A 16628-nucleotide genomic window follows, 5' to 3' on the forward strand; every position below is an offset into this window, starting at 1 on the left:
TTGACATGAGACTTGACAACCTTTATTGGCTGAGATACAGTTAACAGGAGAAAAAAAAAAAAGGCTACTCAGCTGTTAGTTGGGCCAACTTTAATTCCATGATTAAAATGTGAAAAATCTGTGGACAAATGAAGTTCCTTGTAGTAGTAGTATTAGAAATCTTAGTTTTACAGGTTTAGTGCTTCTATTTCTCAGTCAGAAACTCGCATTAAACAAAGCATAGAAAACCCCCCACCTATAATTACTGCAGACCATAAATGCCCAGCCTCACTAATCACTCAAAACTGCTGAGGATAAAAAAAAAAAAAAAGGCAGTATACAAACATTAGGGAGCAACAGAGGCTTGTTCCTTTATAAATGGCGGAGAGAGATTTTCAGCTAGGGATGCTGAAGGACAAGTAGAGTTGGAACGTTTTTCTCAGGAGATGGGAGCTTTTTTCTTCTCTTATCTGTACAAAAAGCCATTTCAGAAACAGAAAGTGCCTGTTGATCTTGACACTGTTGGGCTGCTAAAAGAGAAAATTATACTATGAAAAGGCAAAAAGACAATGCAAAGGTTCCAAATTCTTCCTCTTATGAGTTCCTGTAAGTTAGAACATTTGGCTAATAGGATTAAAAAAATGAGTGAAAGGTGAAGGTTCTCTTTCAAGAATTAACATTCTTGAAAATGAATTTATAGGTATGATCAAATAAGTGACCTTTCTGTCTGTGGATAAAAGATGGATCTATTGACATCAGTTCTGACTAATGCATAGTAGGCCTCCCAAGAGAGCAAAGTCCAAGTTGCCTTTATTTTCTCCAGATCTGAAATATACAATAAGAACAAATTTGTGTCAGTGGGAAGTCAGATCAGATGACCAAACCCAGCTTAACCCTATCTCACTTCTAAGATACTTCCCTTGGAATAGATTGAGTCACTGCGGCAACTTAATGAGAGCTTCTTCACCCATATAAAACATGTACCCCTGTACACTCAGTAAGCAGGTGCCAATCCCATCTGCTTAAATGGTTGTGTGCTTGGTAATGATACTGTTGAATGTGGTTTAATAAGTGTTTGGTTTCATAAGTAATGACCTTGTTAATGATGGTGTTACAGAGACAATTTCCAGAGAGGAGGTGTTACTAGATATTCGAGGGTAGATGTCATGTCAACAAATTATCACTGCATTGCCTTCGGGTTAGCTTGCAGGAGAGTTCAGGCAGCTGACTCAGGTTTTTATTTCTACAGAATTTCAAATTATCTGACAGGTTGTTATTCTAAAGCATCTCCTGACTGATAAACTGGATGATAAAAAGCATGATAAATTGGAAAGAGACAGGATTTACTGGAAGGGGTGTAGGGAAGTTAAGGAAGTACAGGACAGAGTGTACATTGACCAGCTGAACCCAGTGCGTTACAAACTCTCAAGAACTCAGGGGCATTTTAGGGCAGGATCTTTCTGCAAATAAAATTAACGTGTAGAAACGACATATTGTGGTATCTTCAAGATACTTTGTCAAAGAACTCAGTGTTGTATTTTGCAAGGGGGCTGTGGTCCTTGGTGTTTAATATGAGTACCAGTGGAGACGTCTGCCCACCAACTGGAGTGAGTTACAGAGGATATTCTTTTCTATGAAGTTCCTTCAGCATGGTAGTTTAGCAGTTTGACCTCCCTTGAGGCAGGTTCTCCCTTCCATACAGAGTTTAACTTAGGCTATGAAGGAAAGGTTTGCTCTCCAGACTTGACAATAGAGCTGGTCTAATCCTTCATTTAACTGAGGAGCCTGAGGTTGTAACAAATTTCAGTCTTGGCCTTCCAGTGCTGTAAAGTGAAGAGGATCAGGCACTAGTCAATCCATCATTTCTCAGACACTTATTTTGAAAAATTAATGGGCTATTAAGCATTTTAAAATATCTCAAAGATGTGATGCTCTTATTGCAGTTCAGGTTACTGGATTTTCAGTTAAAGAAGTTGGATACTCATCTGACTTACTTCAGACTACTGGAGCCTTTTATTAATTGCATATTTGTATTTCCCTTAAGAAATAAACTCAGTTCCATAGTGGTATTTTCAGGTTGGTGTAAATCTTTTGTACATTCTTTTGAAATAATCTACAGCATCCACAGCGTATACAGTATGTGCTCCATAAAGAGTTGTGACTGTAATGCAGGCAGTGCATTTAGACTGCTCAGTTACATGCCTGTTTATTCACCTGATGAGTCACAGCAGCACTACCTTAATTAGCCACATGAATTTTAAAAATGAAAAGATTCAATTAATAGCCTCATAACAAAGACTGAGTCTAAGCTTCCATTCAAAACCTTTGTCTCTACACATTTTGGTTTGGCTCAATTGACATATCTCCAAACTGGTGTATCAGAATGAGGATAGGAAAAGCCTGTGTTTAGACTTCTTTCAGTGAAGGATTAAGCAATCATGTTATTTTTACTGTCTCTGTACTGCTTCCCCCTCTTCCTAGGCTAAAGGAGTTTTGTGTTTTCCTGGCACCAGTACATTTGCAAAGCTCCCAATGAGAGGCAGAACAATGACATTTTACATGTTCAGCAGAGGGTACTTCTCACATGAGGCATTCCCAGGAAATAATTTCATAGGAATAGATACCTTTGTGGACTGGAGCCACAAAGGGTAGTCAGGAGTTGGGCTAGCCAGTACCTGTCATGCTGACTAGCACTTCTGTTTGTTTCCTTTTACGTTCCTATTCATCGGCCTGGATCTCTTTCACTCTTAAAAGTACCTTCAAGGGGGAGGAACTGTTATTCTCTTCCATACGTGATCAGTTTTAACCTTTTTTTTTTTTTTTTTTAAACAGTAGACAGTATTTCTTTGCCATCTTCTATTAGGGTTTTACTGATGAGTCAGAGATCTCAGAAAATGAGATTTCATTGGTTTTTGTCCACTTTAACAGAAAATAATAAATACTGCATTTTTTTCAAATTTGCTTTTTTGCCATCACTAACTTCTGGATAGAACAGGTCATTGCTTACGCCCTTTGTCCTTAAAGCAGCTCTGGGCTATGCTTACGTACAGTGTGGTCCTTGTCCACAACTTGGTCTCTTTGGTACTTCTAGACTGAAGGACAGAAGGCTCCACTAACTTTTCTGAAGAGACTTTGTAGACAGCCTGGTAAAGCCAGAGAAATCAGAAGGAGCCAAAACAATTTGTGACCAGTGACGGAGAAAATTTAATTTCACTTCCATTCTCAGGAGGCCTAGGAAACAGAAATATCCCCTGAACTCAAGAGGCTGAAGAGGTGGCTGTTAGATACTTTTTTATAGAGAAGTCAGGGTTCTGACCATAAATTGAGAAAGCCACGGTGCTGACTGTGTTGAAAAGCTATGTAAAAAAATGCATGTTGAAGACACCCAAAACACCTTAAGCTTACTGCTGTATTGTTACCCCAAAGGGAAAAAGCTTTCCCTCCGTCCATTCATCAGAACGTGAGGAACCCAACGCTGGAATGGTTTACTCTTAGTTGTTTAATGGCATTCAAACTTTGCCTTTCAGTATCCACACCCTTTCCAAAGGAAAGAAATTCTTACTTACAATTGGAAGCTCTGGAGGAACTATGCCTGCTTGATTCTCCTGGACATTTTGCTTTTTCCTGGCCCTTATATAAGGCACTACCTTGCACCACAACTGAGCATATGTAATCTCCAGTCTAACCACCAAAGAACCCTGCTATGGATCAGCAGAGTTTTAGAAACTGTTGTCATTTGTCCTGATGTCAAAGTAATCTTCATATCACACCTCGCTCCTTGAAAACTATTACTTTTATTGATGAGTCAGTGGTTAAATTGTAATAAATACTAGACCAACCTTATCCATCATATGCAGTTAGCCTTCTGGCCTCAGGAAATGTGTAAGCATGTGACCAAAACAGCTTCATTCACAGTTGTGCAAAAAAAAAAAGTTGCCTGGATTACAGTCCAAATACATCACAGCAGCTTAAATGATGGGTTATGAAATATCATCATGGGATTTCAGGTATATTGGCTTGGAAAGCTTCCTCAACTTTTCCTGGTGTCGAAATGCACGGCCTTGTTTAGAGGCAAGACCCATAGGAGGCAGATGAATCTAGAAAACAAAATTCCATCAGTAGTTGCACGTTGAGCAGCCACAAGAAAAAGAAGGCTTATATACAGACTAGGTTTCATTCAGCTTTAAATATTTTCTTCACACTTTGGAGAGGATAACCACACTGTCTCAAACCAGGTTATTTACTTAGATTTCTAGGAGGAGCTGAGAGATTTAACTTTCAGGCATTAAATGTTGCATTGATTGTGTAAAATACACTGGTAGTCATTAAAATCGTATAAATCTTAAGCTTTAGTAACTTTGTTTTGTAGTTTAAGGTCAAATGGTAATGGTGAAAAACATTTGCTGAAATAGTACTGCATATAGTATTCTAGAACAATGCTTTTAAAAGACCCAGAAAACACTGTAAATTCCTGTGTAGAAGTAAGTCTTAAGGTGGCTGTGCTGTATTCATACCTAGCTAACAAGCCACAGAATAACTCCAAGTTGTATATATTGAAAGACTGCCTTCTTATTGTCATGATTACATATACCATATTAAAATGCACAATGAATGTCATTGACTCCACAAGCAGAAGGAGCAGTAGGTGACAGGCTTTTGCTTTGAGCGACAAAGGCTTTGTACTACATAAGACTTAGTGGGAGTCATACAGCTGTATCGCCCTTCTTAAATATTGAACATCGTAGGTGTTAGCAGTCAGATGTTATTGTTGCTGAGGCTGTCACCCTTTAAGATAACTGTTTGGCTGCAAACAGTAGTAAAAGCACTGACTAAAGCAGCAGAGATTTGGTAGAATCTGAAAAATAAGGATCATCGAATTTACATGAGAGCGCTCTTAGAAGACTGATCCTTCGGGATTTTTAAGCCACTGTAGAGCACACATGTTAAGCCCGTTCCAGGACCGGATGTGCATTGTTATTCTGTATACTGGAGAAGAACAAGCTACATGTGAAAGAGAAGCCGTATCCTTGGCAAGCGTCTTGTAAATAAAGATGAAGATACAAAGTAGTTATGGCCATGGCCTCCTTGACAAGGAAACTGTAGAAGTGACAACATAAACTAATCAACAGGAAGGGAGAGGAACTTTCTATGGGAGGCAGCATAAAGTAATACAGACACAAATGACAGGGCAGTGAGGAAACTATATTGGCTGGTGCAGTAGAAGACATGACTAAAACGTCCAGCAATTTCAGTAATATTTGGCAGGTTTTTCTCTAGGAACAGGTAGAGGCAGCAAGATAGGTAGGCAGGCACCTTACAAGACCCAGTCTATTTCAAGAACACTTACAAGAGGTGTAGACGATGAAAATTATTATATCCATCAGAGACGTAATGTAATTAAATATTCTTATTTTCTCATGTAGAAAGATTAACAGATTTGATTACATTACCATCTTTTTCTGCATCATTATGATTCTTTGGTCAGTCGAGACTACCTAAATATTTGCAATCCTTGAGAGATTACCACATGCAACCACATTGCAGCTTTGACTCCTTATTTGAGAGGCAATTAGCCAATTCACAGTGAAATAGGATAGAGAGAGAACATTTCAATATACACTTGGCTCATTTGGTTCTGATGTATCACAGCACTTAAGTACCAGCTTATCTAAAAATGCAGTGCAGTGACAGTGATGTGAATTTATGATTTTATTGTCCAGTGAAGGCTAAGTAGGTACATTTGAAGGCTTCTGACTAGAATTATACTCACAGGTCTTGGGTAGGGGATGTTATAGTGAAGTCCAATTTCTATTCTTGCCTCACATTCTTCTAAACACTGTTTAATCAGCTTTGGATCGGTTACCTAAGATAATACAGAGTTAAAACAACTATAAAAAGAGAAAGTACAGCAATTAGCAATTAGAAGTTCAAGTGTAAGTGATGCACAGCCACATGACTGTCTTTTGCTCTTTTTTTTTTTTTTTGGCAATCCCAAGGATAAAATGAGCGCATTTTTCACATCCATAAAAGGTAACATTAGCACTTGCCTTGACTCAACAGTTCTGGGCTTGATGGCTTTGGATATTAAGGCCCACAGTATGTCAGAGCTGAGGCTCTGAAATGAGGTTTTTACCCAAACGTGGTATTTTATCGGTAAAAAGACCATACACATGTAAACTACTAATACCTCCATGAAAAACAACACTGACCCATTCATCATATTGCAAGGTACCTTTTGGGCTACATTCTGTTATCATTCCATGCAGAAAACTCCCTTTGAAGTCAGAAATGTGGTGTAAATTGGGTCTTGAATTCACTTTATGATCTTGCATTAGCTGAATTTTGTCCCATACCAAAAAAAAAGGATGTAAATAAATACTGTGATGGTTTAAAAAAAAAAAAATCTTTGGTTACTGTGGGGTCTGCATTTGCCCTAATTTGCCTAATTCTAATTTGAAAGAAATCTGAAATATCAAAATGTGCATGCATCTTCCTTAAGAAAAAAATTAAAGGCATGCTTCTTTTAAAAGAAGTGTCAATAATTGTTGCTCTGAAAAGAAAAAGAAAGTACAAGAAGCTACTGAGTTCTGCTTGCCATTGCATTGGTAATGATGCACTTAGCTAGCCTTCTAAAAGATCAAAAGCTACTTCAGACAATTTCATAGGCAATATCTTTGGAATTAAGTTTTTTTCTTGGCATTTTTTTAATGAAAGCCCTAGACCTTTTAGCCTTCTAATGTAGTTAAGATCTGAAATGGTTTGTTTTCATTATTATTTTGGAGCTAAATGCACCTTATAATATGTTTGTACTAGTTTGTAAAGTGAAGGAAATTTTAGGAAATCAACTCTCATATTAATATATCTTAATATCCAATCACTGAGAGAACACAGAGCGCAAGGAGAGACTCATTCAGAAAATCAAAGCCACACGGAAACCCACATACATTTCTGTTTTTTCGGAATAATGTTTTGGCTTCACTTATAATGTATTCTTTCTCTTTAATAGTTTCTTCCATCTGTCCTGATGCGGATTGCCATTTTTTGGCTATTCGGAATATCTTGCGGTAAAGGCCAAGAACTTCTTGTCGAGTTATTGGTGTCATCTAAAGAAAAAAAACACGAAACCTCAAACATATGCATGACCATTGGGTTGCTAAAAGGCCACCAAGCAGTACATTTTTCACACCCTTGAGTGAGTTAGTTTAAAAATGTTTCCAACATCTATCTAAATTTTCCAACAGCCATCTAAAAATCTGCTGAGTTATAGGAGAAGAACTGAAATGGCTGTAAATAATAAGAAGCTGTTGAAAGCAGAAGACCCAATACAGTGAAGTACTTAAACTGATACTTAGATCTGTCTCCATTCAAACAGCTTAGGCTCTTACTCAAAATGAAGCGCTTGCTTTAGTGCTTTGTTGGATCACAATCCTGGATCCAGAATGCCTGGATTTTGTTTCACTGCTATTTTGCAACAAGACATTGGGCAAGTCACTGAAACTCTTAACAAGCATCCTTCTTTCGGTAAAATTGCCGTAACAGCGCCTACCCTATCTTTGCCAAGCGCCTTGAAATCTGTGAATAGAACATATGATAAAGCCACTACAATACTGCTGAAAACCAGTATAGGTTTCAGGTGCCAAGAAGCTTATTTGTGATACCATTACAGTGTGTCATAATGATTCAGCTGGAGTTTGATACTTAAAAGACGATGAAAGCAGTTTGATCTAAGCCTTACAGGAGAGGTTAGAAATGCTGCTGTGTTGCAAACTCTCATTGTGGATTTAGGGAAGTCCTGACTGTCTTGTTTTTCAGAAATCCGAGTACCTACTGATCCTGCTGAATAAGCTTAAAATTGCGCTCGGCTTCTTTGTGAAAAATCAGGAATGAAATCCTAGTCTCATTCTATGTAAATGAGTATTTTGTCATTTATTTAAGTGATGCTGATATTTCATCCCAGACCTCGAGTATCCCTGCGATAAATACATTGCTGGAATAACAACATGGCTTCCTCGCCCAAAATCAAATGCCACTCTGTCGTGGATTAGATTTGCAGAAAAAACGAGTTCTGCTTTAGGAATTTCAGAATGGTCAAAGGTACCTTACTGGCCAAAAGTAAAACGCAGCAATGCTGCAAAGTGAATAAGTAAAAGATTATCACGGATTGAGAAACAAAGGGCAGGGACAGGACATTATCTGACTTTCTCAAGATCCATTTGCCAACCTGGAGCTCTAGCTATTGTGGCTGAATCTACTCTGAAACGAGACCTGTGCTCAGGTAGTTACGATGGGAGAATAGCTCCTCTGGGTGACTACCTGGAGCAGGGTAACCTAAGCAGGCTGAACTGCCTCTGGAGGGAGCACTCTCTCGCTTGGTGATACGGGAAAATCTGCTTCCTTATGCATGCACCCAAATTACTGTGAAAAATCGGGCAATGTGGATGTCACCCTGTCTCCTTGCAGTCTGTGACAATTACTAGTATTTTGGAGAGTAGAAGAGTATTTTTAATCAAACACCTCTCAGGCCATACAGTTCTCAAGGGGCTGCATCTTAAATATTGCTAACCTTCAGATAATTTTTTTCAGTACAGTCCTCCTGTGACTTCAGACATTCACATGCTCTTCCCCTCACCAAAATCAGAATCACAGATGCTAACCTGAAGGCATGATTTGACCCATAGTCCTTTTTGTGTTAACTACTGCTATGATGTCAAGACTTTTTGTTGTTTCATGTTGTTATGGATTTTAAGAATTACAGACATAAAACTGTCTTTCTCTGATTCTTCAGAGAGCAATTTTATTTGCTGTTCTTACTTTAAAATGTTTAACCAATCATATATTTCCCTCCAGAGATAAAAATGATTCTTCATAGACAGCAGAAATTATTTCTAGAAAACGTTTACGATATTTCTCAGAAACAAATATCTACAGTCAAACAGATGACTAGTCCCAGTTCTTCAAACGCTTTGGAATAAATACTTCACATTATCCACGCTATAGCTCCATTTCAATGGAGCAATAAAATTACTCATACACAAAGCTATGCATGTACTTGTATGTGAAGAATCACTGTCTTCCTCTGTAGAGTGCATTATTTTACATAAACAGTCCAGTTACAAGAGCTGACCTAGCACAACCTGAAGTCCCAAATCTTATCCTCACCTGGAACCCCTCCTGGCCTCACCCCTCTGCTTCTACTCCAAGATCTCACCTCTGGTTGAGCTGGTAATACTCTTATTCCCTGCTGACAGCTAACAGAAGGTAGGACTGCAGTAGAGACTTTCAGCTCAGGTTTTCTAGTAATCTATAAAGACAAATAAGAGGAATAGCTTGGAGGGAAAAAAAAAAAAAACCAAAATTTAATATAGGTTTGAATTCTGACCTAAGCATCAGACAACTTCAGAGGCCGGAACTCAGGACCATGCATGCCGTTTGTTCAGAGCTATCATCACACCTATCACTTTTGGATTTCGAATACTACCAACAGTTTGTTTGCATCTATAAGGATTTTCTTTAAAAGTTTATAATTATTTTTACCACTAGTTGTTTCCCCTCTCCTACCAAGAACTTATTTTTTCTTCAGTTTCTCAGAGCTGGAATTAATACAGGGCTGTGTAGCCCTTTGCCTATGCCCCTGGTATGCAAATTCATATTATCAGGCTGCAAATTCATATTATCACTTTCCTTGCTGTATGTGCTAAATGCTGTGCAAGACATTAAGCAGATTTTCGTACAGACTCAGCAACCAGCTGCTCCCACTGCTGATTTTAATTAACAATTTCTAACATTACAAACCCGCTCATAAGCCATTCCTGCAGAGATACATAAATGAAGGTGTGAGGAGCTTCCCCCCGACCAAGGGCAAGGATGAGAGCAAACAGGACAAAATGCAAAGCATGGGTCAGATTCTGACCTTAGTTACAATGTAAAAATGGAGTAATTCCACTAAGGGAACAGAACTACTTTCAACTTAAAACCCTGCCAATGAGATTGGATTTTTCCCTTGGTAGAAGCAGAGCCCACACCTACAGAAATGTAAGTGATGGTACAGATCATGTATTAAGTGTAATTTTGTCAAGTGACACTACTTGTATTAGTTTTGTGGGTGTGCAAAATGAATTTGAGTGGGACACAAAGAAAGATAAGGGAGGCTTTCATGTCCTTGTAGTTACTCATCTTGCTACTTAAATCTTTGGCATTTAAATCATAATTATATTGCACATCTCTGGAATGCTAAGTGGATGTTACACCGCTTTCCCACTAACACTCATCTGCGGTAGTCACACCCATTGTTTAACTTCTACCGCCCTTCATTTCATTGCAGAACGCAGCCCACAGAGGTTAACCACAGGTGTTTTTGTCCAAAAGTACATGGCTATTGTGTTTGCTGAGCAACTCTCAGGTGTTGACTGCAACAAAACAAACTGGTCAAGGGTAGGTCTGCATGCACAAATACATCAATGGTAAAAGTGTTAGGTTGCAGGCTTCTTTTGAGTTGACTGTTAGAATTAAGTCTTTGGAAGTGAGCCAAGCACTGCCTTCCAAATAAGCATTTGCTGGATGCTGTGGCAGACAGTTCTGACAATACAGGGTTGTATCATTCTTTTGATCTACATGCAAACCCCTGTTATCAGCATGCAGATCAAGTACATGAAATATCCCATTGTATCCAAACCTGCAAAGGAGTCTTGAGTAGTTAATGAGTCACTGCATGATGAAAATGCAAATGCTTCTGGTGATAATTAAAACAAATAATCCTTTAGACTGTAAAATGTAATAATAAGTTTGTCTTTCAGGAAACCGGTATACATTCCTTTGTTTTTTTGGATGGTTGATGCAAACAATAATCTGAAACACCTATATTCTTTTGCTGTTTACAGGTTTGCATAGAATTTAAATTAAAAGTTTATGTAACAATAAGTAAAGGAATCTGTCAACTGCACTGTAAAGTGACCCCCAACAGCACAGACACAAAGCAGAAGTTAGGACGGAGGGCCAGCTGCAAGACTACTCGTACGGAAGCAGCTGAATTACAGCTGTGTCCTAGGGAAGAGTGCTGGGATAAGAATATGCCTAGCATCTTCCTCCTATCTGCACAGTTCCTCTGCTGTCTAAGTCTATTTTATTTTATCCTTTCTTTTCGAGGATTAGCTATTGACTTTAAACATCAAATGTGCCAGCGGTGCATAGAGGACTTCAGGAAACAAAGGGTGAAAGTAATAGCCCATGGGGGGAAAAAAAGAGTATTTTAAAACAATGGATCTTTTCTCTTACATCTGAGCTAACTAGGGCACTCATTAGTAACGTACAGACACCGTACAGACGCTTAGTGCCGATGCTGTAACCATATGTGCCGAGGGCAAGAGGAGGTGGGGAACAGAACCCTGGGTGGAAGAATTTGAGAAAGCAGCTTTGAACTCCTCATATGTAAATTGTTTTATTTAGGAACAACACTGTTTGACAGGTGCTTTGCTACTGGCAAGAAGTCTTAAAGACGCAATGACAAACTGCTGGGTGATCGCTTTCTGCATCAAAGCTAGTGTCACATATCTGCTATGGAAATAAGGGACATAATTCAAAAGCATATGTATCAACACTATAGTATAGAAAACTATCAACTTCAGCCTGTATGGAAATGTATATTTGATATTTTCAAATCCACTCTGTGGCTAACACTGATTTAAAGAAATGCAAAAAAAATGCTTATCTGCCTTTTTATCTGCTTTATCTGCTAAATTATTCTAGCTGTAGTCTCTCCTGCTGCTGCTAATGCAACGGATAATCAAAAATTCACTTCATTTCACAGCTGTCCACAGCAACTAGAAGTCAGTAGTTCATATTTGTCCTTTGTGCAAATCTGCCAAAGAGCGCTCCTCTTATGCCAGCAGTGATTTTGGCCTATCATGTCCATGAGAGACAACAGCTGGAACAGTCCGGTCCTGCACGGGGAGAAGAGAAGGGATCAAGGATTCTTGTGACAGTTGGGCAGGTCACCCAAGTGGCCTTCCAGTGATACTTTCAACATCCACTTTCCACAACAGTTATCTTACCTTCTTTTACTCAAATCAACTGGATTTAGTGGCCTGTGACAGCTATTACACTGCAAACATTTGACCGCATATGGCTGCAGTATATACCTAGCAAAGTGGCAACTTTTCATTTCTGATTTAGCATTCACACCTTTTTTTTCCCCCCCAAAGATTCAGTCAAACCCAAATCATAGCAAAACCAGAGCCAAAATATTCACACAGTGAAAAACAAGCTAAGAAGAAAGATCATATTCTTCCATGATGGTGTCACATCCTCAATTTCTACCAATGATGTAAGCCTGTAAGTTGCAAGAAATTCCCATCAGGGATGAATTTGATTCCAAGTGTTTCCTCACTGTTTCCATCTATAACCTAAGCAGCTTTGGTGGAAAAGAACCATTCTACTATTTAGTAGTGACGTCTGAAAACAAGGTGACTTTCACATGGTTTTAGATTTTGTTATGCCAGTATCTTTCAGCTGGCAGACCGAAGTGATCTGAAACACTGATCAACACCTCTGAACCAGCCTCTCTAAGTCTTTGTACTTATGCTGTCCATCAACTGCGATGTGAATTCTGCCATTCTGTTCATGCCTGGGATTTGGGACTGAACTTGGATCTCCCATACAGAGCGGTCTTTTCATCAGAAAAAGGAAATTGAAAGCAAAGAAAATGTAATTAAATAGTAAAAGCAAGAGCTTGGGTTTTATCACTGTTCTTCCTATGTAATTGCAAGCAAGTGAACTTGTAAAAAATTAGGATTCTATAACATTTTCTAAATTTGAATAGATGGAAATGGAAACCTTTAGCTAGCCCCCTTAGATCACAAGAGTTTTCATTTTCTTAGTTTTGAGGTTGTTGAGGCATTAGCTGGTTTTGGTAGGACCAACCCAATCTTGTTCTAGGGGTGCCTTCTGTGTTTTAATAAAGTAGCTACCTCAGGAAGACTAGAAATGCTAGCTTAGACTATGGAGAGAAGGAGGGAGGAAAAGGAAACAAGAAAACGGCTTTAAATATTCCTTAGGTTTCTCCTAAAAGTAGACATTGTCCAGGTAAAGTCTGAAGGAATATATATTCAACCCTAGTCCTGTGCAACACTGTCACTCATGCTTTCACAGATTTAGAAACACTTTTTCCTCCTTTGTTTGCAGCTACTGTCACAAGCAGAGAAAGAAGTTTTAATACAGTGCAAGAAATTTAGCGGAAAGAATAAAATCTCAATTATCCTTGAACGGCCTTACTTTATATTATGTAGAGGTATACAGAAATGTAACAGGCACACAAAACCCAGTATACATTTATGCACCTTATACCCATCTTGGCTTTGAACCAAACACAACTCAATGCATGAATAGAAATATTTCCCAGCATTGGAACACCTCCCGAACTCAAGAACAGGTATAAATACTAATGCAGCGGAGGAACAATCCTCCCTTCCCCCTTTGTTTCCTCACTCCTTGGTTCTTTTAATAAAACTCCTTTCATGAACCCTGTGCTTCAGTTCTCAAATACTTCACTCCCAGGACATACATTACTAAGGATTTTTGGTCACAATTTGAACAGTGTACCAGGATGTATTTTGAAAAAAAGATGTTTTTTTAGAAATCTGATGTATGAATTCAATTCAAATTCGGAAGTTTTGCCAATAAAAAACCTCATCAGTATTTACATCAGACACTCGAGTTAGCGTATGGATTAGCTTCTGGGGCCTTCACCAGGAGTAGGCTTCAGAAGAGCTTTAAACCCTTGGCTCGCTCATGGAGGTTGCTGGAACAGCTGTTTGCTGCCGCTGCCTCACAGAGGGCACAGAAACACGGGGCAGCGCCTGCTCTCGCCTCCCGTCGGGAGAGCACCCCCAAACTGTGCGGCGAGGCCATGGCAGGAAGCCGCTTCGCGCCGGGAGCCGGGGTCCCCAAGGCCGCGGGCCTCAGCACGAGGTCCAGGAATCCTCGACGCGCCGTGTCTCCCCCGGGGCCGCCCCGCCTCTGGCCACGAAGCCGCGTCTCGCCGGCTCAGGCTCGGCCGCCCCGGGGGCCTCCGCGCACCCCGCAGCGCCGGGCCGCCCGCTTCGGCAGGGCCGGCCCCAAGATGGCACCGCCCCCAAGATGGCGCCGCCAGCCCCGCCCCTGCCCCCGGCGCTGCCCGGAGCGACCCGCGCGGGGAGGGGGCGGGCGCCCCCTGGCGGCCGGGCGGCTCTGCCCCCTCCGCGGGCGCCTGGCCCCGCGGCTGGGCTAAACCAAAGCGGCCGGGGGGGGGGGGCATGGCCAGCCCCCAGGCCTCTGGCCTTCCCTGCTCTCCCCCTCCCGCCCTCGCGCGCGGCTCATGCGCTCTCCGCCGCCGCGTCTTACCTTCAGGAAGAGGCGCGCCGGGGCGCCGCTCCCCTCCCTGCTGCAGCGTTGCGGCGCTGCCAAGCCCCGTCCCCCCGTTCCGCCGGGTGAGGGAGGCGGCGGCGAGGGCCCCTTGCCCGACCTGCCCTCAGCGTGCGTGCGGCGTCAGGCGCGTCGCGGAGCGTGACGCGGCGCCGCCGCTGCTCGCCGCCAGCTGACTCCTCATCCCCGGAAGTGATGCAGGGGAGGGAGGGGGAGGCAGCGTCTCGCTGGGAGCCGCGGAGGGTGAGTGAATTGGACCATGTCTCTTCCCGTCCGTGCCGGGGCGCCCCGCGCCGGGCTACGGGGGCCGGCGGCGGCGCTGTGGCGGGCGGCGGCGGCGGAGGTGGCGGCCGGGGCTCCGCGCGCCGAGCGGGGCTGCGGGGCTCGGCCGGGAGCCGCCGGGGCGGCGGCGCCGCTCCGCTCCCCAGCGCTGCGCGGGGCAGCTCCGGGCCGGGCCACCGCCCCCTGCCGGGGCACCGGGACTCCCCCCCCCCCGCCCCGTTCCCCCGCCGGGCCTGGGGGCCGCCGCCGCCGGACGGCCTCGCGGTGCCGGGTGCGGAGCCGGGGGAGGCGTCCCGGGGCGGTCGGGTCCGGTCCGGTCGGGTCCGGTCCGGTCCAGGGTGCTTTTCCAGTTCTTGTTTCTCCGGCCTTCCTGCTCGCGGGCCGTTTAAGCAGCTTAGGCGGCGCGGAGCGCTCGGTGCTCCGGGGCGGTGCGTCCGCGGCTGGCTCGGGCGTCCGCTGAAGTCAGGGTGCTGCTTCACTTTGTTTGCTTTTTTGGGTTTTTTTTTTTTTTTTGTGTATGCCACCTGCAGGATCTTAAAATGTCTCTTTATAAACCACTTATCGCTGTACTGAAATGCAGCCCCTTTAGGATAGAAGGAATCATCCACTTTGCCCAAATACTCGTCATATCAAGCCTTTAAAAGCGTCAGGCTGAAAGGTGTACATGCCTTCTGTTTTGAGAGAGGGGGAAAAAAAAGTGGAGATATAAAAACGTAGAGCAACTGATTCCTGAGACAGTTCTCATAACCTGAAGATACCACCTTTGCACAGCTGTGTTTCTTCATATTTTAACTTTGCCTCCCTCTCCTGAGCATGTTTACCCTTGCTGTGAAAGCTGCAATCCCTGCTAATCACTCTTACTCTTTGGGGCTGTGGTGACACTAACAAGCCACTCACAACAACTTAAATTGTTGCTGGCATAATCAATGTTTTAAGCAAATATTGGTTTAAAGAACGTGCCTCTCCTGTTAGCGTTGTGGTTGTTGGAAAGAACAGTTGGTTATCTTTTAAATAGTGAACACTGCTGATATGCTCTCCTTCAAAATGTTACATTGATAACTGAGGAGTCAGAAGCCAAGTATCAGAATACAGTAGTGATCCACAGTTGGTAACGTTTTTTTAAAAGGATAATGTTTGCGGTGTAACTTAAAGGCAGAACAGGTTAAGTGCTCAGAAAGAAGCATATAATGATAGAAAAAAAAAAAAAAAGCACAGGACTGACATACGTTTCTGAAAATTTGTGGCAGGCCTCACTGTCAAATTTAGCGTTGCTGCATGATCTGTCTTTTTTGGGAGAACAGTTGATCAAAAGACGTCTCCGCTCCAAACCTTCTTATTATCTGTTTAAGAGCCTCTTTGTTAAACAGTTAATGTATAACTAAGGCATTAGCACTTTATTTGGGCGAGCAGTGGAAAGAGAGACTGTTGGAGTAGTGTTTCTTGAGTGCATCTGGACTCTGCTGCAGCTCTACTGTTGCATGTTTTCCAGGTATGAGATACTTCTCAGAAGGGAAAGCGTGGTCCCTTGTTTAAGGCTGCACGTGAAAGTAAAGACTTCATGTTCTTGTCGATTCTGTACTTTGTCTTTAAAAGCTTATACCTTCCCAGCACAGATCTTAGTTAATGGTCTGTGGAAAACCTTCACAGTCCTTTACATGACAGGCAGCACACAGTCTAAAGCAAAGATTTCCTGCAGAACAGTAGAAAAAGCAGGGTTTGTGATCTGTGTTGAATTAGTTCAAATTTGTGAAATACAACTGGTATTAGAATCTTACTGGAAATACCAATTCTGTAAAGATTTCTAAAATTCTGATTATTTCCTAACAGCATGTTCTATGTCATGTGTATGTGTATTGGGATGGGGCGGGGGGGGGGATACAAAGTGGATAAAAAAGGAGGTGGAAGACTGGAGGATACATTTGACTATTCTGAATGTTCACACCTAGTAAACTTGCGGTTTTGTGTAGCAGAAA

General features: G+C 42.0%; 2 protein-coding genes across 12 annotated transcripts in view; one reads left to right on the top strand and one right to left on the bottom strand.

The window, feature by feature from the left end:
* On the bottom strand, positions 1-14553 carry LYRM1 (LYR motif containing 1). 8 transcript variants are annotated; one of them, XM_068908936.1, is made up of 7 exons: positions 14353-14483; positions 9139-9280; positions 6924-7082; positions 5750-5842; positions 3819-4076; positions 699-804; positions 1-509 (listed from the first exon to the last, which is right to left on the bottom strand). In XM_068908936.1, the coding sequence occupies exons 3-5, from the start codon at positions 7080-7082 to the stop codon at positions 3960-3962; spliced, it is 369 nt and encodes a 122-aa protein (XP_068765037.1). In that variant the 5' UTR covers positions 9139-9280; positions 14353-14483; the 3' UTR covers positions 1-509; positions 699-804; positions 3819-3959. The 8 variants fall into 8 exon arrangements, with proteins under 8 accessions (XP_068765037.1, XP_068765032.1, XP_068765034.1 ...); XM_068908931.1 differs by having other exon boundaries at positions 1-804; positions 9188-9280; positions 14353-14509; XM_068908933.1 differs by having other exon boundaries at positions 1-804.
* The window catches only part of DCUN1D3 (defective in cullin neddylation 1 domain containing 3), a 26400-nt gene continuing 24230 nt past the window's right edge, over positions 14459-16628 (top strand). Inside the window, exon 1 of one of the 4 annotated variants that reach the window (XM_068908920.1) lies at positions 14459-14616. The gene's annotated coding sequence lies outside the window, so the exon portion shown is untranslated. Of the gene's footprint in view, positions 14617-15166; positions 16145-16628 lie in introns of those variants that run through there. The other 3 variants (XM_068908923.1, XM_068908921.1, XM_009683399.2) reach the window with 3 other exon arrangements.

This window comes from Struthio camelus, chromosome 15 (assembly GCF_040807025.1).
Source record: "Struthio camelus isolate bStrCam1 chromosome 15, bStrCam1.hap1, whole genome shotgun sequence".
In the NCBI taxonomy this organism is placed as follows: Eukaryota; Metazoa; Chordata; class Aves; order Struthioniformes; family Struthionidae; genus Struthio; species Struthio camelus.

Coding starts and splice junctions, on each gene's coding strand:
- LYRM1 (XM_068908930.1), bottom strand. CDS start 7,082: ATGACACCAATAACTCGACAAGAAGTTCTTGGCCTTTACCGCAAGATA. Junction 5,843..6,923: donor TATTCCGAAAAAACAGAAAT/GTATGTGGGTTT, acceptor GTATTATCTTAG/GTAACCGATCCAAAGCTGAT. Junction 4,077..5,749: donor ACATCCCCTACCCAAGACCT/GTGAGTATAATT, acceptor TTTGTTTTCTAG/ATTCATCTGCCTCCTATGGG.